Source organism: Mirounga angustirostris, unplaced genomic scaffold (genome assembly GCF_029215605.1).
Source record: "Mirounga angustirostris isolate CCGP_5_RB_7025 unplaced genomic scaffold, mMirAng1.0.hap1 SCAF_6, whole genome shotgun sequence".
NCBI classification, from domain to species: Eukaryota; Metazoa; Chordata; class Mammalia; order Carnivora; family Phocidae; genus Mirounga; species Mirounga angustirostris.
In genome coordinates, this window is record NW_026991714.1 from 117,022,153 (window position 1) to 117,042,265 (window position 20,113).

General features: G+C 49.7%; 1 protein-coding gene and 1 long non-coding RNA gene across 3 annotated transcripts in view; one reads left to right on the forward strand and one right to left on the reverse strand.

Moving 5' to 3' along the window:
- The window catches only part of CXCL12 (C-X-C motif chemokine ligand 12), a 37,607-nt gene extending 29,261 nt beyond the window's left edge, over window positions 1–8,346 (forward strand). Inside the window, exons 4-5 of one of the 2 annotated variants that reach the window (XM_054508295.2) lie at window positions 4,123–4,189; window positions 5,863–8,346. In XM_054508295.2, coding sequence (XP_054364270.1) covers window positions 4,123–4,189; window positions 5,863–5,895 — 100 coding nt within the window. In that variant the 3' untranslated portion in view covers window positions 5,896–8,346. The remainder of the gene's footprint in view (window positions 1–4,122; window positions 4,190–5,862) is intronic. The other variant, XM_054508296.2, reaches the window with a different exon arrangement.
- LOC123846641 (uncharacterized) overlaps window positions 1–20,113 on the reverse strand; it is a 68,630-nt gene that overhangs the window by 6,592 nt on the left and 41,925 nt on the right. The window lies entirely within an intron of this gene.

The following is a 20,113-nucleotide window of genomic DNA, read 5'->3' on the forward strand; positions in this document are numbered from 1 at the left end:
CCTGAGGGCTCTGTGACTGGCTCAGGGTGGCAGTGGGACCCTTTCAACGGTTTGCTATTCAGGACGAGTCTTTTCCTGAATGAGATTCAGGCTGAGTCCCCCCATTGGGCCCCTACATGGACAATTCCCCCATAACAGTACCTTGTCCTTGCTGTCCACCTAACCACTCTACCCACCATTGGAGGCTCTACCAAAGCCTTTGTGAGTCGGCACAGTGAGTTGGACGCCCACAGTAAGGGCACCAGCCCATGTGAGGGTAGGAATGTAGGCCTGAAAGACCAAAGACACGCATCGTCCATTCTAGATGGGCCAGGAGCGAACGCTTGCCAGGGAGGCTTTCAGGACGACACCCGAGAGACAGCTAGAGCGCCACAGACTTTGCCTGCCTCCCACATCTGTCCACTCCCTTCTGCTCATGTGCAGCCCAAGTCCACAGGGAAATCAAGAAGATCACATTTGCAACATCTGGGTAGCTCAGGGCTCCGTTCCACGGTCTCCACCATAGCACCCTGGCTCTAGCTACATGATGCGTAATGGACAACAGGGTTCCCTATGGCACTGCACCTTCTACCCACCTCTGTTGGGTGTTCAACAGCTCCTGCCAGCTAGTTTGATCTTTAAAACATAAATTCTTTCAAACCCTTCTCCCCAAGTGAAATTCTCCAGTGTGTGTGTGTGTGTGTGTGTGTGTGTGTGTGAGCGCGCCTTTAGAATAAAATCCAAACACCTCCCCAGAGCCCACAGGCCCAAGGATCTCTGCCTCTGGTTAGCTTGCAGTGTTCACCCAAACCACCCCTCTCCCCATTTCCTGCCACCCAGCCTCCCCAGCTGCTTCTGTGTCCCTTGGCCAAGCCAAGCTTGGTCCCTCCTCAGGACATTTGCACTGACTGTTTCCTTTGCCTGGAGCACTCTCCCCTCATCTTCCCACAGCTGCCCCCTCTTCACGCTCAACTTACAGAAACGTCCTCAGAGAGGCCTCCCCAGATCACACCAGGCAGACCACCCTCTCCATATCAGCCCCTCGCCCCACCCCATTTAGGCAATTAGGGTGCAAAAGCATTTCCTTGATAATTTTGGGTTTTTTATTCATTGTCTGTCTGTGGACATAAGTGTATAAGGACAGAGCCTTATCGTTTTCCATCCGTGTCACCAGGGCCCTAGAACACCAGTGCAGAGCACATAGTAGGTATGTAGTGAATGTGTGAGGCCTGGATGGATGAATGGTCACCCAGTGTAGAGACACAGGGTTGTAGCTCCAGGATGAGGAGCCAGGAGAAGGCCAGGCCGCCATGCTGCCCTGTGGACCTGCTGCACGACAGGACTCATGGAAGCAGAAATGCCCACACATCCTCTTGTCGAGTGCAGGCCCGGGTGCCCCTGATGAGGGAGACTGGGGTCTGAAAGCAGTGCATGCTCAGACGCAGACATTCAGGTGAGGGGAGCATGGGGGAGACACGGGCCCTGGGGATTCCAGCAGGCCTGGGACCAAGGAGAAGAAGCCGGGCTTGACACCAACTGGTGGGATCCTGGGCTTTGGAGCTAGGCGGCTTGCCCAGGCCACAGCTGGCTGGGCTCTGCCGGGCCTCCCTGGGGAAGGAGAGCTGTATAAACAGGAAATCCACTGCCTTTGATAAGCCCTAAGTCCTTGTAGGTTTCTTTGTCCCAAACATTTTCTCTACTGGTTTGAGGCCTCAGCTCTGATACAGGAAAATGAATTTCACACTTGCCTCCTTCCTTACTCAATCACCATGCAGGAGAGGGGCAGGGGAAGAAAGAGAGAGAGAGACAGAGACAGAGACAGAGACAGAGGAGGAAGGGGGAGAACAGGAATACAAGAGAAAAAAAGGTAAGAAATGGAAAGAAAGAAGGAGAGAGGAGAGTAGGAGAGGGTGACACATGGAAGAAGAAACAAAGAACTGAGTGATTATAAAATTTCTCTAAAGTCAACCATCTATGCAAGAATAGAACTTTTGAAAGCTAGAGGAATTTTGAAGGCATTAACCTATAAAGTTTCATAGGTTGGAATTTCTGTGCACTCCTTGTTTGCAAAACACCCAAGTAAGAAACACTCTCCTTCTGATGAAACGGGTCTCATCAGAAATTCCCTCTTCTAGGGGCGCCTGGGTGGCTCAGTCGTTAAGCGTCTGCCTTCGGCTCAGGTCATGATCCCGGGGTCCTGAGATCGAGCCCTGTATCAGGCTCCCTGCTCGGCGGAAAGCCTGCTTCTCCCTCTCCCACTCTCCCTGCTTGTGTTCCCTCTCTCGCTGTGTCTCTCTCTGTCAAATAAATAAATAAAATCTTTAAAAAAAAAAAAAAAAAGAAAGAAAGAAATTCCCTCTTCTAGCACGTGCTGTCCTCCCCAGGAAGGTGGCCAGAGCCTGGGGCAGTGGGAGGGCGGGCAGAGGGTGTCGTGTCCTTTGTCCCCCAGGAACCAGCATGTGGTCCTCTGCGCACCCACAGCAGCCTGCCCTGGGCCCTCAGAACACGGAGACCTGGTCGGGAGTTTCTGCTACTTGAAGCCGGTCATGCTGGTGTTCACATGGGTCCTGGTGACCCTGTTCTCCAAGGGAAGGTGGTGCTGAAGAGCAGAAGTGAGACCATGTTGCTAGTCGATAACTGCATGGCCTCCAGGAGGGCCTTCAGTATTTTAAACCCCAGTGTTTTCATCTGTGAAATGGGGAGAATAAGAGTACCAACCTCTCAGGGTTATTGACAAAGCTCAGGAGGAACAAGGCAAGGGCAAGTTAACTGTGAGCACAATGCTCGTGCCCACAGGGAAATCAGACAGCACAGTTGTCTCCTTCACCCAGCACATCCAAGTAGGCAGTGTAGAGGATAAGTGGGTCAGGTCATGTGGCCAGTAGGCCCAAGACAACCTGTGCGCTCCCTGCACAGACTTTCTACTTGTTCCAAGCACCCAGCACTGGGCAAAGATGGATCTTCCAGTTTTTCAAGACGAATTTGTTGAACATAAACGAGGCACTTGCTGGCACATGCTGGGGCCTGTGCTGTGTGCAGGGGCTGCAGAGATGAGTAACAACAGCCGTTGATTATCGACCACTTGCTTCATACATCTATTTCCTTTATTCTTCCCACAGTCCTGCATGGTGGGTGTTATTCCCATTTTACAGATGGAGAACCTGAGGCTCAGTGAGGCTGAGTCAAGTCCAAAGGCCATTTAGTCATTAGGTGGCCCCCTAGTATCTGCTGATTCTCCAGCCTTTGACCATAACCACCTCACAGGAAGGACAAGTCCTTGGCTCTGAAGACCTTGGGGAATCGGTAGAAAACAGACATGAAAATGAGCAAGATGTTATGCGATGAAGCTGTGGGAGTGGGAGAAGAGCACAGTGCACAACCTGCACAACCACCCATTGACCCTTGGGGGAGAGAGGTGCAAGGAGCAAGGGAGGGAAATCCTGGCTCCTTTCGGGAGAGACAGGGAATTTGAAGTGGCCGAGATAGGTTTCATAAAAGGTGGTGCTGGGGAAACAGGCCAAGCTGTGCACTGAAGTATCTCCCTCTACCTGACCTCAGGGACCACTCCGATGACCCCACATCAGTGTGTGCACAGCTGTAATCCAGTATATCGGAGACTTCCCCAGCATCTCCACTAGCACGATGGGAACAGGCAAAGCCAGCTCATGCTTACCTGGTACAGACGTGTGTCAGCACTTTACTGAGTAGCCCTTTCCATCGTCCCAACAACTGTAGGAAGGGGGTACAATGATTAGCCCCTTTCAGAGGCAAGGAGATGGAAACTGTGATCGTTAATTTTAGGTGTTAACTTGACTAGGCATGGTGCCCAACTGTTTGGTCAAACACTAATCTAGATGTTGCTGTGAAGGTATTTTGGGGGTGTGATTAACGTTTAAATCAGTAGAATGAATAGAACACGTTATCCTCCAGAATGTGGGTGGGTCTCGTCTAATCAGTTGAAGGACTTAAAAGTAAAGATTGAGGTCCCCTGAAGAGCAAAGTGTCTGCCTCCAGGCTGCCTTTGGACTCAAGACTGCAACATCAACTCCTGTGGGAATTTCCAGTCTGATGGCCCGTCTTGTAAATTTTGAACTTGCCAGCCCCAACAATCGTGTTTGCCAAAGCAAACTTCCCTTTCCACAGGCCCTATGAAGAAAGCTGGTTACATTTGCCAAGGATCAGGAAAATAGCCCAGAAGCTTCTTCCTCGGGTAAGCTGAGAGCGGGCACTCACTCAGCTCTGATGCAGAGCCCCTCAGGTGAGGCGTCCTGTGGCGGGGTATTTGCCACCCAGCCAGGCTCCCTAGGGAGACCACAGAAACCCTCCTCTACTCGGGGTCAGAGGCTGCAGGGCCTGTGTCCCAGGTCTGTGACTTTCGCTTCACCTCTCCCCAGGTCATGGAGCTCCCAGTGTGCCCAGGTCATGTCCCGGGTCCTAGCAGCCCAGCTGAAGCCGCCAGCTCTTGGGGGAGGGCAATACTGATCTCTACACGGTATTACCATGCCCTACTTGGTCTCGCAGAGTGACTCAGAGGTTGGCAGAGACTGGGGGTTCTATAAGAAGGGAATTAGAAAGAGATCCAATGAATGAGGCCATGGCATTTGTCAAATCATCCCTCAATGAATTTAAAGGATCTGCTCAAAAGTGCTTCAGACCTTCTTGGAGGCCTCTGTGCCTGGGCCAGTGAAGGCCTTTGGTCCTCAGCTCCACCCAGGGTCCTGGGTGCCTGTGAAGAGTTCCTTGGATATCCTCAGTGAATATTGCTATTTTCATATATCCCCCTTCCTAAGAGCACAGAGACTCCATTTTGCAGAATCTTCTCTCTCCTTCCCTGATCCCACCCATCACATCTCTCCTGGGGTGAGGGGTCTGGGAATTGAGGGCTTCCTTCCCAAGCTGGGCTGAGGGATGCCCTGTGAGAGATGCAACCTTCAAGTGCAGAGAGGCAAGGACAGAAAATGTAATGGGATGGGGCTCCTTCTGGTGCTGCTGGTATCTGGAAAAGAAAACTGGGGTCTGCTGACCCCCCAAGGCAATGCTGGTCCTTGTTCTGCTTTTTTTTTTTTTTTGTCCTGAGCTGATTTTCCATTGCTCTTTCCATCTATGCCATAAATGTCCCTGGTGCCTGAGCGGGGTGGGGATGGAGGATACACATTTCTAGTTGGTATCTGAGTCCTGAATGACTTCGAACATGGATACTAACAGAAAGTTCTAAGTCAACCAATATATACACGGGGGCTTACATGCATTTAAACACAAAGGTGTGTTTTGTTTAAAAATTAAGAAAATTATTTAATTAAAAGAATTAAGAAAATTAGTTTGGCGGCTGCCAAGCAGGGAAACGTGTGTGGGCCATGGCAGGATGGACAGCTTAGAGCTCCTGAGACTGAGGGTGTTTGCAAAGGAGATCCTCCCAGGAGGGCCCGTTCAGCGCGCTGGGGCACCTGAGCGCCGGCTGCAGGCACGCAGGGCAGTACGCTGTCCTGTCCTTTCACGGAGCTGCGCGTGAAGCTGGGAAAGAGATCAGAGGGGTTTTGTCCCATCCTTGACTGTCTCCCCAGCTCTCTTCTCCCTCCTCCCTCCACTTTCCACCTTGCAGAGCTCAGCTATACCAATCGGTCCACGTGAATCACTCTTAAATCTGCACTCTGTCCCCATTTCACTTCCAAAGTTCAGTCTCACATTTTCTATTGCCACCTCCAGCCTGATGCCCCCTGACACCTCAAACTTACTAAAATCTGGTCTTTGTTCACCAAGCGATATACAGAGATAGAGAGGAATACGTCAAAGATAAACAAGAGGAAAATTGCTTTGGAGAAGCACTCTTTTGTTTCTGCTATATTGCCCTGTCTCCCCACATATCACTTGGTTCTTTGCATGCAGGAGGCGCTCGGTGGCTGCTCACCGACCGAATGAATGGACCATGGACACCACCATCCACCAGCTGGCAATCACGCAGTTGTGAAGCCGGGAGCCCCAGTCCTGCCCTCCTCCCTGCTCTCTCGGCCGCCCTAACGCAGCTTCACCTTCTTTGGACCACATCTGCAGTCGTATCTTTATTGTCCCCCTCTTCAGTTGTTCTCTTCAGTTCCCCCCGCCCCGGCCCTGTGTTAAATCCTTCTCAAGCCAAGGTCTTCTATTATTTGACATGTACGCAGACGTCTTACTGTGTGTGCCTGGCCCTGTGCTCATCACCTCACAGACAGGAGCTCACTTGCTGTTCCAGGTCACCACGTGAGGCAGGTTCTCTTCTCTGCCCCCATCCCTCACCCCGGACCCCATGCTGCTGACAAAACTGAGAGGCGGCACAGCTCACCAGCGCGGGAGCGGGGAGCAGGTGCACTATGACTTTATTCCCAGCGCCACAGCGAATCACTGCTCTGCTCTCTTGGGCTCTCACCTAAACACTATTAACTGATCCCCAAACCGGAAAACACAATAACGGGTCCTTCAGTCTGACATTCCAGGACTTTCCCAGTGTGTGCGCAGCCCCCTCTCCAGGCGGATCTCCCCCTGGTCTTCCGGTTTGAGTCTTCCGAGTGCCTGCCCCACAGGCTCCCCTTTGCTCTTCCCCCAACTGAGGAGTGATTTCTCCACGCGCTCAAATCCTACCCATTGTTGAGGGCCCAGGTCATGGAATACTTGAAACCTCTTTTTGAAAACACCTCTATGTGCCTTTACTGTGCACCCAGTAGTTAGCCCTTGCCCAGACAGCAGCTTCCTGGAGAAGCCCGTCCGGCTGCACCATGGAGCCTTGGCCAGGTCCCCCGGGGCAGAGAGGAATATCCACCTCCTGTGATCCAACTGCAGGAGCCCGCCCCCCCCCTCCACTGTTCCCGGTGCCTTCCCCCTGGCATCCAGATCAATGGCTAAAAGGCAAGTCATCCTCAGAGCCTACCGTGAACCTTCCTTAAAAGAGAAGGGTCTCTAGGGAAGAGAGCCCCGCCTCACCAGCCCCTGCCCCGAGATCAGTACGCCCAAGACCTTTCATAAGAAACCCAGAGCAGAAATCAACAATTGCCTTTCAAATGTGCACTATGACTTTATTCCCAGGTAAGCAATTTTGGTATTTTAAATACTTAGATCCATTACCCTAGCTCATTAAAAATAATCATGAGTTTCAACATTCAATACAATAATTAAGAGTTCACAGGCAGGTTCCTGCCATTTCTTTTAAGCCCCGGAATTCCAAGTTCCCTCATTCCCCAGTTTATTGAAATTTGAAAGCATGTCCTGTTCTGTCAGGTTCCAGAATGACCCTGTGTTAAAAAGCCACTTTTTCAACCCAGAAAGTAGGTGGTATGCATCTGACTCTAAGAACGATTGATTTTAAAGAAGTGTAGGACATGTATTTTTTTAACCATTGAGAGTGCCTCCACCCCCTCCAAAAAAAACCCCTTAGGATTCTTCCCCCAAAGAGCCCCAGGGACAATTTAACGATGTGTACGAAATTCAGAGGAATCCGTGTTAGTTTGATGCTTCTTAGCCCTCCCTTGAAGGAAAGAAAGTGCAGAAAGTTAAATGCAAAAAAAAAAAAAAAGTTATGCTCTGAAGCTGTGCTAGTAACTAAGACAGGAGAGATGGTAGGTCTGGCTGGGCAGTTAGGTCTGGGCAGCTCCTACGCCTGGGTGCACACCTGGTTGGCACCCTATGTGGAGGGACTCTTGACCACCCATGGGCTCAGGGCCACCCTGTCCTCTGCCACTGGGACCTACAGTCTCTGTGGGCTTGAAAGTGCTGGTCCCTGAGCAGTGCAGAGGAGAACTCACATGCATTTGCAGGCCTGCAATGGATCTACATAACCCAGGTTCTCAGAACCTTCCAGGCAACCATCAGAGGCACGGTTGATGGATGCCTAAGGCTTTCAATTCTCTCTAGTCTCCTCTGCAGGAGGGTCTGGAAGCCGTGTTCAAACCCAAGGTATTCTCTTTGCGTTTTCATTTTGCTAAATTTTCCCCATTTTTCTGGGTCAGCCAAGTTAATTTGGGGATCTTGGTTCTGTCACCCAAGGCATTTGAAATTCCTTCCAGCTTTATGCCCTCAAGATCTTGATCAGAGTGTCTACAGTTGGCGAGTATCTCGAACGCCCCTTTGGCAACTTGCCGTTCTGCCTGTCTTAATAAATGGCACCAAGAACTGAGTCTGGACCATAACTTGGGGTTCTGAGATCCCCCCAGAGAAAAAAGTGGAGTCAGCCTTCCCCTTCATGCAATCCATTTGACAGTCATCCCTGCCTCTCTCAGCTAGATTGTGACCCGTTTGTGCCCAAGTAGAAAGGAGCATGACTTGGCCTACTGCATTTTTTCAATTTCATCAATGTTTTCATATGTTAGATACACTAAGTTTGTAACGACACTTTTCCAAGCGTGTTTCCCAGAAAAACTTAAAGAGAAGGGCCTAGCTGAACCCTTCTGTGTCAGAATGTGGAGAGCCAGGTCTTCTATCTGTACCCTCCCTTTCCTTCCGCAAAGTGGGCATAGCTCTTTACACCAGCCCGGGCAGTGGGAACCAGGAAACAAATAGCCTGTTGCATTCTCTTTCCTTCCTACAGAAATGCATTTCCTTCCCAAGCAATCTTATTATTTTTGTATGTTCCCAGTGTCCTTCATTACAGGTGGGCTCTGGACCATCTCAGGACTGACTGTGAAATTCATAAGAGAGCCCTCGTAGATGGAAAGAATCCATCACTAACTCCAGTAAATATGACATTTCTTTCTTTTCATTAATAGAGCAACCCCCAATGTGCTCTCAGCTAAGTTATCTTATTTATCAAATAAAGATTCTATAGCCTGTACATAATTGGATTCTTTAAAAGCTTTAAACTGATCCATCCTATAGACCTGGTTTGTTGAGGGTTCAGTGGCGCATAAGCAAATGAAATGAGGGGGACTGGGGAGTTAATCAAGATCTCATGGGATGGTTCAGAGAAGGGAGGATTTCTGGGGAAGAAAAACAAAGAAAGATGAGACAGGAAGAGATGAGAAGCCTTATGATTTGGTGTAATGAGGACTGTTTGGGGAGTGGTGGCTTTCAGCCATGCCAACAAAATCCTCCCTTAGCTCATCTGAAGGCTACATCAGAATTCTTCTCCTAAAGATTTTAGTATTCCAGTTATGTGTTACTCTCCATCAAACGACCCCAAAATGCAGTGACATGAAACCACCCCCATTTCACTGTCTCACAGATTATGGAGGGCATGTTTGAACAAGGCAGAAGGGAGTAGCTTGTCTCCCCTTCACAATCTCTGGGGCCACAGCTGGGAAGACTTGAATGGCCAGGAGTGATGCTCACAGCTGGGAGTTGAGTTGGACTGGGCTCATCTGGAGGTGCCTTCACTCAATGTCTGACCCCTGAACTAGATGGGTGATAGGCTAGGCTCTGCTGTGCCTGCTGACCACAGTGCCTCCTCCTTGCCATGTGGTTTGGGTGGCTTGTGGCACGGTGGCTGGATTCCAAGAGAGAGTGCCTATGATGGTTAATTTTATATGTCAGCCTGACTAAGCCATGGTGCACAGATATTTGGTCAAATGCTAGTCTGGATGTCACTGAGAGGTGGGTTTTTTTTTTTAGATGAGATTAACATTTAAATCAGTAAACTGAATAAAGCAGAGTACCCTCCATAATGTGGGTGGGTCACGTCTCATCAGTTGAAGGCCTCAAGAGGAAAAAAAGACTAACCTTTCTCCAAAAAGAAGGGATTCTGCCTTCAAACTGCCCTGAAACTCAAGAGTACAACATCAACTCTTCTTTGAGTCTTCAGCTTACCAGTCTACTCTGATTTTGGATTTGCCAGCCTCTGTAATAGTGTGAGCCAATTCCTTAAAAATACATCTCTCTCTGTCTCTCTCTCTATATATATATGTCTACATATATGTCTGTATATCTAGTTTTTTTCTCTAGAAAATCCTAATACGTAGGGACCAGAGAGGGATAATCTCAAGGGAGCGTACTGGAAGACATGAAGGCTAAATTATTCAGGCCTTCTTTGGCTGAGCCCCAGAAGTCACAGGGCATCACTTCCCTATGCTCTATTGGTCAAATGCAGACTCATGGTGGGGGTGTCAAGAAATATGGGTCCATGTCCTACAACAGCACACTGTGGAATTTGTAATGGCCCTTTGAGAACAAGGATCGCAGACAGGGTATGAAGAATCACATCTGTGCCCAGAGCCCTGCTACCATGGCATGGCCTCTGCTTGCATTTCCCTCCTAGAGACAAGATGGGGACAGTCAAGGTCACGTTTGTCCTAGGTGTCAGGTAGGACCAACTGCCAGGTGAGCTCCTGCCTTGCCCTGAGCTTTGGAAGAAGCCTGTAGCACATGGACCATGGATCTAAACATCTGGTCAACCTAGGCAACTTGGAAGAGCACATATGGGCAAACCCTGAAATTCAAATATGGGTTAGATTGGTGGGATGGTTGAGTCCATAGCCATAGGATGCCTCCTCTCAGTGCGTTTAATGTACGGTGGGTCATACTCAAAATTCTTTCATTGTCTCCTTTAACTTTTGAAGTAAACACGTAAAGTAGTTACCTGTTGTTGCTGCACAAATCACCCCCAAACCTAGTGGCACGAAGCAACGCCAATCATTGCATCATTCATTCTTGTGGTTCTGGGAGACCAGGCTCAGCTAGGAGAGTAGGAGTCACCTTGAGGGTCACTCACTCACAAGTCTGGCTGTTGATGAGGGACTGGATGGGACCTCAGCTGGGGCTGTCAACTGGAACATCTGTACTGGCTTGCTCATGAAGAGCGGCTGGATTCCAAGAAAGAACCTCCCAAGAGAACCAGGCAGAAGTTGTATGGCCTCTTATGATCTCACTTCGGAACCATGTAGCATCACTACCACTACACTCAATTTGCTCCAAGTGGGCCACTGAGGCCAGACCATGCTCAACAAGAAGAGTGTCAAAGCATTTTCAGACAGGTCTAAAAACCGCTGCACACTGTATTTCTTTTTGTCATCCTCCAAGGCCTTAATAGGCTGAGCTGAGCATGGTGGTTCACACAGTTAGTAAGTAGCAGAGGAGAGACTTGAAACAAGCTCAGCCTGTGCATTTAACCATCGTGCCGCCCTGCCTCTGTGGGAGCCCACATTTTAGCAGGGCACAGAGATATGTAGGGAGATGGAGATATGCAGGGACAGAAATTTTACAAGCACCAGAAGAAAGGGGCTGTTAAGCTATTCCAAAGGCAAGGGAAGAATGAACATGTCCTGCTAAGAGGGGTCAGAAGAGGCTTTCTGAAGCAGGTGGATTGGAGCAGAATGGGGGAGGATCTGTGTAAGATAAGAATGTACAGAGACAGGCACCTGGCTGGCTCAGTCAGTTGAGCATCCGACTCTTGATTTCGGCTCAGGCCACGATCTCAGGGTCCCGGAGGAAGGTGGAGGGGTACAGGCATTCCTGGCAGACACAGGATGAGTGGATATGCAGAGGCAGGGACACTCATGGCAGCCTGACTAATAGCAGCCGAATGTGCAGAGAGAGATGCACGAAAGAAATGCGGGAGATGTGGACTGCCACCTGATTAAGAATGTGCTCGAATGCCAGGTGGAGGCCTTTCGCTTTCATTTAAATCTATGCTTTTCAAAGTGCAGTCCCTGGCCTGGCAGCACAGGCAGCATCAACATCACCTGGGAAGTTGCAAGAAATGCAAATTCTTGCCCCCACCCCAGCCTTACTGAATCAGAAACTCTGGGCATGGGGCCCAGCAACCTGTGTTTTAACAAGCCCTGTAGGTGATTCCAATGCAGGCTTAGGTTTGAGACCCTCCCAGCTATCTGGGAGTCTCTCGGCAGGTTTGAGGGGAGTATGCTGTGATCTGTGCCACTCTTAGAGCAGATCACCCTGGTTGTGGTGTGCTGGACAGGCTGAAATGAGAGAGCAGACACTTGTCTCCAGGAGAGAGGTAAACCACAACCGGATTAGCGTAGGAGGAGAGCCCTCCCTCACAGCCTCCTCTATAGACCTCACAGGCACAATTGGCGACTTAGAATTTCTCTAAATATTTAAACCACGTGGCCCAAGAATCTGAGTACAAACTGAGGACCCAGGGGTTAAGTTACAGACGCGGTTTCCTGTTACGCAATCAAGCTACTCTCTGCCGTTTGCCTGGGGAAGAGCATTGCTTGGTCAAGTGTTTTCTCTTGGCTTCCCATGCTTCATTACAAGGTCTCCTGGCTCTGCCTGAAGCCCATTGATTTTTCTAAACCACCTCTGCAGAAGGGATTTAATAATATGATGTATCACATATGGTGGAACATTAAATGAGGTAATTCCTGCATGCTCAAATATATTCGCTATTTTTATTATTATCCTTGTTAGCACCATCATTTTTAATCATTAATTTATTCAAGATACATCTGCTGTATACCTACCGCGTAGAGGGCAATGAGAACACAGTGGTGAATTAAACAATCACCGGCTCTTTTCTATCCTCCACTGTCCATTTGTCTCTGAGACAGACGGAACATGGAGCTTAGCGTTTAAAGAATTGGGTTTGAGTGCTAAGGTTTAGGAAGCATTCAATTTATCATCTTGGAAAACCACATCTCTAGGCCTGTTTATTCATCTGCAAATGGAATGAAAAAACTTGCCTTGCTTCACCAGATTGTGTGAAGATCAAATGAGGAAAAGGACAGGAAGACTCTTCTTGACTCTTCATGACTAGTAAAGGCTATGCATCCTCAGGAGCTAAGAAAGAATGCTTCTCCCTCCCTCTAGGCCTTGCAGATTTCGTGGTCTCTTTCCAGGCAGCTACTAGCTCTCCTCCACTGCAGGAAAAGCCAATCAAGTCATGAATCAATTTGCCTAATGACTAATTCAGTGAACATACCAAATGCACAGATTTGTCAACAACTTATTTCTTTTGGCTCTTTATAGAGTGTCTGGCAGTTCTTCCTGGATGTGATGGTTTTATCAGCTTATCAGGGATGTCATCAGGGATGTTCCATTTGTGCCTCGGAGGGGATCCTGGAGGGGACTGAGGCAGCGAGGAATTCTCTGATGGAAGAATAGCAAAGGATGGTCAGCACAGGGTCCCACTTGCACCGCGTGACTCAGAGAGTGAGGGACTGGAGGTAGCAGGAAAATATGGAGACACTGGGTCCCCAGAGCCCCAACTCCTACATCCTCCTTAGGCCCTGCCCATCCATCCAATATAAATCACTGGAGGCTTCAATAAATCACTTTTTAAAATGTTTTTGGTAAACCTGCAAGTTGGTCATTGAAAACTTAGCCATTCCGGTACCAAATGATCCAGGCACTGATGAGCATGTAGTCAACTGGTCTTGGACTCGTAAGGACTCGTCGAGGCCAGACAGAACCTCCCAGGTGGATTTCCAGCCTCTTAGGAGCACAGGTGGCAGGGCCTGGTCTTTAATGCACTGTGGTCAGAGCTGCTCGGACAGCTGCCCGCCCTCTGACCTGAACTGGAAGCCCAGCCCACTTACCAGTGGCCCCGCACAGGCCATCAGGTGAATGGGACAAGGGCTGCTTTCCAGAATCCCAGGTGTGAGACTCAGTGCCACCTGAAAGGGTCCGGCCTGGAAACGTCTTAGGTAACATCTCTATTTTTTCTAACATTCCTCAAAGTTACCACGTTCCCTACCTGTTTCAACAATTTTTCTTTTCCGAGCCAAGAATGAAGGTAAAGGAACTCTCCCCATGAGCACCATTAACAGATGTCCTCTGTGTATGCTCACCTCCCGGGGGTTGGGAGGGGGCAGAGTGGCGGACGGCTGACCTTCCCCTCCTTTCTCTGCTCGGCGCCTGTGGCTGGGTTAGCCGTCCCCAGGGGCCTGCACCTGCGTGGGAGGCCTCAGCTGCGGTTCCACTGAGCATGCGTGCCCTGATGCTGGAGCATCCCTCCACCAGGAAGAAGGTGCGGTTCCCAGAATGGAAGTGACCCCCAGGGCCCAGTGGGCTCAGCATGGGTAAGGCTGAAACCGTCCCATCCTCCCACTGCACTTCCTTAGGAGGAAGAGAGGGGTGTCTGATAGAGAAGTTCACTGCTGGGGTTCTGTCCTCACATTCCACACGTGAGCTCCGTGTTCGGACCCTGCTCCTGCCAGGTGGTGGGCAGTGAAGGCAACACCTCACGGTTCTGTTCACCAGGAGGAACTTGCCTAAGGCACACGTCAGTAAGAGACAAAGCTGGAAGCAGAGCGCTTCCTGCAGGATTCTGAGCCACTCTGCTCCATTCGGTTGGCGGCAGCTGGGTCTCTCTGTTGGGGCTCTCTAGGCCTGCTGCCCTAGCAGGGGAATCGGCTGAAACTCAAACCGGATCAGATGTCTCGGGTCCCACATCCCATTCCAGAATCCCTTGTCCTGAAGACAATTCCCAAAGTCCCCAGTTCTGCACATATGGCCTTCATTATCGGAGTTCTGTGTCTAAAGCCTAACCACCTACTCTGGTATTTCACTAAACCGCAACACCACGTGCATGCTCTCTCACAGGCCAGGGCCCTTGGACAAATGTCTCTTCTCTCGTCTCAGGGCTACCTCTTTCCAAGTGTATGAGTTTGCAAGGGCTGCCATAACAAAACACCACAGCCTGGGGCAGGGGCTTAAACAGCAGATGCATTTATTCTCTCACAGTTCTGAAGGCTGGAAAGACCGAGATCAAGGTGCAGGCAAGGTCAAGTCCCTCTGAGAGCCGTGAGGAAAGCATCTGTCCCAGGCCCCTGTGCTTGGCTTCTAGATGGCGGCCTTCTCCCCGCGTCCTCACATGGTCTCTCCTGTATGCCTGTCTCTGTCCCGACCTCCTTGTCTTATAAGGACACCGGTCATTTTGGCCTAGGGCCTACCCTAATAACCTTACTTTAGTTACTTCTTTAAAGACATTATCTCCAAATACAACCACGTTCCAAGGTACTGGGAGTTAGAAGTTCAACATAGGAATGTGGGAGGACACAATTCAGCCCATAACACCAAGCCCCAACTAGGGGGAGTAATTGCCCTGGTTTGAAGACGCCTGAGGGGTTTCCCCACAATGTGGGACCTGGGGTGTTAAAACTGGGGCAATGCTGAGCAAACCCAGACAGTTGGTCCCCTGGCCCTAAGTCCCTGCAGGCCTCGGTGTGAGCGGTGTGATTCCATTGTGTCTTCTGTCCCTTGTTCTCCTGAGTCTCTGCCTGCTCCGTAGGAACTCCATGAGTGGAGGGGCCATTGCTTACTTATCTCTGCATGCACTTAGCATTTATTAGGTGCTCGTATATGCAAAGGAATGAATAAACGTTCCCTGAGTATGTTCTGGATCCTTCCTTTCCTTGTGCCTCTTCCTGGAATGCCCTTCCCCCTTCCCTTTACTTGAAGTTTTTTTTTATATCCGACCCCCACAAAAGCCCAGCTAGAACACAAAAAGCCATTCCAGATTCTTCCACCAGAGTTGACAGGGAAGGTTTCTCCATCCTTTGTGCCTGACCCGTTGTCCTCTGCCTGGGGCTTAGTTATGTGGGAAGAGGTTTGGCTATGAGTGTGTCTCATCCTCTCCAAAGGCTCGAATGCAAGAAGCTCAGCAGCCCCTCGCCAAGGAGACATGCTCACCTCAGTTAAAGCAATGCCTCCCGCAAAGCTCATCCTTGTCTTGGTTCACCTCAGTCCTCTCAGAACCTGAGGAGTGAGGTCCAGAGAAGTCACACAGGGGGCAGGGGTGGAGTGTGGAGGTGGTTTTGCGGGTTGCAAATCTGCTGTGGTGGCTGGATTCCCCTGAACACCGAGCCTGGGGGTGTCTGGCCCACGTGCTCCTCCTGCCTTGCGTCTTGCTTTCCCATGGGCACCGTGTGAAGCCCTCACTAGCCTGGGGTTCCCTGGGGGTGGGGTCGCCAATGCCTCTCTTCATTTTTCATGGTCTGGGCACAGTGCCTGCAAGATCTCCCTAGCGTCTCCTGGCTGATTTTTGGTCACCTGCTCTGTGCCCATCTGTGACAGGAAGACACTAGAACCGTTCTAGGAACAAGAGAACTGAAGGCTCTTGAACTATAGCTGAAGATCTCCATAGATGGCTCTAAATTGAAATTCTGTGCATCATTATAATCATGACAGTGAATATTTCTTCTGCGCCAGACCCTGGGCAAGGGGGCTTCCATGGATTAATTCATTTTCAACAGACTACAATCCAATCAGGCCAGTTCTCCTGTTACATTGCAGATGAGGAAACTGAGTCACAGGGAGTTTAGATTACCTCCTCAAAGACCAGGCATGCTGGACTCAGCGTTACACACACGTCACCTCTCTAGCCTGCTCACAACAGATCTTAAAGTTTGTGTTCCCCTCTAAACCAGAATTGAGACAGAAACCCTCCAACAGAGAGTTTACAAGCACACATACCTACAGGATTGGGGCCACCTAAGTCCGTGCAGCGCAGGCGCCGTGTGCACCAGGCCGGGAGCTCACCAGACAGGAAGCATCGTGCAGGTCAAACACACCCGCACACTGCCACCTTCATGCCTCCCATCGGCCTTCGCCCTGCCTGTCCTCCCTCCCCTCCCCCTGCATGGTCCCTCTACTCCGTGGTCATGCCGGCCACACTGGGGCCTGGTTTCACCGCAGCTGTGGCCAGGGCCATGGGATTTAGCAGGTAATGAGTCTCTAATTGTATCCTGTGAGTCATGAACATCTCCCGGCTAATAATAACTACAGTTAACCCCTGCGCAAGACCTCGCACGTCTCGGAGCTCTTTTACCCAAGACAACCCAATTGATCCTTCTCATCCCCTCATTAGGAAAGCAGGTGACTTTGTGGATTCCCATCTTCTTGGTAATCCAAGGGCCAGGCAAAAGGACAGAGAGTGGTGGTTCCTTTGCTGGGTGACTGGAAACCTGACCCAGCTTCAGTGTGGGGTGGAGCCGTGGAATCTGAGCACAGCAGCTGCCTCTGTTTGGACTTTCCAAGAGAACACAGATGGGACAGACGCTTACCCCACAGCATGGGTTATTGCAGAAGGGACAGAACGCAGTCCCTGCAAAAGAATCCATGAAGAGACAGAGAGGAAAGAGACAAAACAAAGTGCAGAAGGGAGGCAGCACTACTCAGCAGGCACATGGAAGTGATTGGAGCCTTCGGGGATCGCCTTACACCCCCGGGGAAATCAAGCAGGTGGTGGTGCCCTGGGCTCGAGGGGGGCTGAAAATAATTATCCCCGGTTTATTATTCAGAATGGTGTCGTTTATAGCTGAGCAAGAAGAAGAAAGTAAATCCCCCCTTTCTGATCTTTGGCCTCCTTGACGACACCAACATCAGGAGTTGGACTGTAACCTGGTGGTGAAGAGAACTGGGTCAGACAGTTGGGTCCGGGAGAAAGGCACGCATGCTCAAAGGAAGGCTGCAAATCTCATAGCTGCGAGACAGAGCGAGAGTGTCTCAGGGTCTTAATTTGGCATGCATGGAATGGACATTTGAGACTCTGAGGGTTAAGAACTGGCTCCCCGTCACCACGCAGTTGCAGGGCAGGTGTGGGCGTGATATCTGGAGGCCTGCCTCCCAGCCCAATGCTGGGCAGGACCCCTGTAGACCAGGAAGAACTCCTCATCTTGAAATGCCCTTGGGGTCGGGGCTGACTTGACTTTGAGCATCTGAGCTCAGTCTCTCTTGGACAACTTGGCATAAGTCTTTCTCTCCAGCCCAACCTGTGATCCGCCTGCATAATGCAGGACAGAAGAAAAGGATTTTTTCCCATTTCTGAAGAACAACATCAGGCTTTGTTTATCTATTGTGGATTCCCATCTTCTTGGTAATCCAAGGGCCAGGCAAAAGGACAGAGAGTGGTGGTTCCTTTGCTGGGTGACTTTTTCTCCCCCTTGTTCCTTTCTCTGTTTCTTCACTTACAACAGATCAGCACCAGGCACATAAGTGTTCAACAAATGGCTCTTAAGTATATTACTTTATTCTTCTTCTGTGTTTGATTATGGAATGAATACAAGTTCAACTGTAGGAAGTCTCGAAAATATAGAAAAGTGGAAAGTGGAAAATAAAATGTCTTTAAATTTCCACAATTTAGACAAATACGTGCTAACATTGAAGTGTATCTTCTTCCAGTCTTTAGTAGAATGAATACCTTCACATATATAGTTAACAAAGTTGGGTCATCATTTACACACAATTTTTTATATATTTATAGTTTTGTTTATATACAGTTGTTTTTTTACTTATTATTTCACCAGAAGTATTTTCCCCACATTATTCAAGTTTCTTAGAAAAACTGCATCTTACAGCTGGCTCACAATTCCATCATATGACGGGTCATAATTTATCTAACGCATCCCTTTATAAACACCACCATGCACAAACCGTGTATGTCCCCGGGGGTTTCTTTTGGGTCATTCCTAGAAAGCAAGAGTGTGGGGCAAAGGGCATAAGCAGCTTGGGGTCTCCTGTGCACACGGCACCCCAGATGGTCCTGAAGATGTTGTGGGTGGATTTCTCTGACTTGCTCACTACTCTGTAGCTTGAGAACACCTCGGGCATGTGAAGTTCCATGAGTACTTAGCAATAAGCCTGGGCGTCATTAAAAATACCATAACATGGGGCACCTGGGTGGCGCCTCAGTTGGTTAAGCGACTGCCTTCGGCTCAGGTCATGATCCTGGAGTCCCGGGATCGAGTTCCGCATCGGGTTCCCTGCTCGGCAGGGGGTCTGCTTCTCCCTCTCCCACTCCCCGTTTGTGTTCCCTCTCTCGCTGTGTCTTTCTCTGTCAAATAAATAAATAAAATCTTAAAAAATATATATATCATAACATGAATAAAGGAAGGTGGAACCCAAACATGGAATGCTAGAGAGGACAAAGGTAAAGAGCACCCATCCAGAGTCCGGCTTAAGGACAATGAGCACTTTGTCAGCGCTGCAGTCCTCCCAGGGCCGAGGCAAGCAAACGCACCCATAGTGTCCCAACGGCCACTTCTGTATGGAATGCCTACAAGGGGGCCTGTCTCCCTGTAGCCTGCTCAGCTCAGTAAGTATTAATATTAAAATAAATCCCAGCCGTGGCTCTCCACTCCTTGGAAAATGCCCATGGTTTTCACGCCCATCAGGTGGAAGTGCCAATTTCTCAGACCTCCGGTCGGAGTTTATCTTTCAGGTGTTCTTTTTCACTTATCCACTTGTGCAAGCTTCAGACTCCAGCTGGGAGAAATCTCTCTATGATCTGGCCATACCCCCCACCCCTGGTTTTTCCTTTCTGACCTTTGTGGAGCCAACTCTTTGCCCCTAGAAGGCCACTTCCATCCATAGTTCCGTTCACCTCCTATAGCAGTTCGAATTTCTCCAAATCTGGGAGTTACTCAAGAGTTCTGGGTTTTTTAAAGGCCTCACGTGGGGCCTCTGCCATGTCAAGAATCAATGGATCAGGGGGGCACCAAACTGTCACACATCTAACACATCATCTAGTACCAGAAGAAAGGCACAAGTAGAGAGCATCCTGTGTCTCCGTTAAATTGAGAAGGAAACAGGGGGCGAGGATACCTCATGAAGCCTAACGCTGGAGGACAGAGGGGGATATATCAGCTTCACTTCACCTGGGCTTCTGTGCCCCAGGCTGAAACAAGGCACACAGGCAGGTTCTCTTTCTTCTGATGAAGATGCCCCTCAATACAGCTGAGAAATGAGACTTCGTAGGGAGTGAAATTCGGCATTTGGATCTGGCTAGCCCCACACTGTGTTTTTGTCCAATCTGAACCGGTCCCAAATGGAAACAGCAGCACCCACTTGCAAGCCCTCACAGCCTCGGACTTCCCATGAGCAAAGTGTAGAGCGGGAGGAAGGTGCTTGGTTGACCTAATTTCTTTCCTGTGGAGGAGGAGCCTGGGAAACCTGTGTCTAACGAGGGCTGACAGGCTGCAAAAGCTCAGGCCAGGCTGTGGAGCAGAGACTATTTGGACCATCTGACCAACGTGTTCATCACAGAGCCACGTCAAGAAAGGAAGGGTCCAGCTATACACAGAAGAACAGACAGAGCAGAGGTTTCAGATGGGGATGGGGATAGTTAGTGGAGGGGGGAATGGAACAGGGAATCCTAGAGGTGTCAAGGAAACGAGCTAGTTCTACTTATTCCTTTGCATATTTTGAGATAACAGTTCAAAGTAAGTTTCTAAAAATCAAAAAGTAAACACATTCCTATGATCCAAGATTAACAATT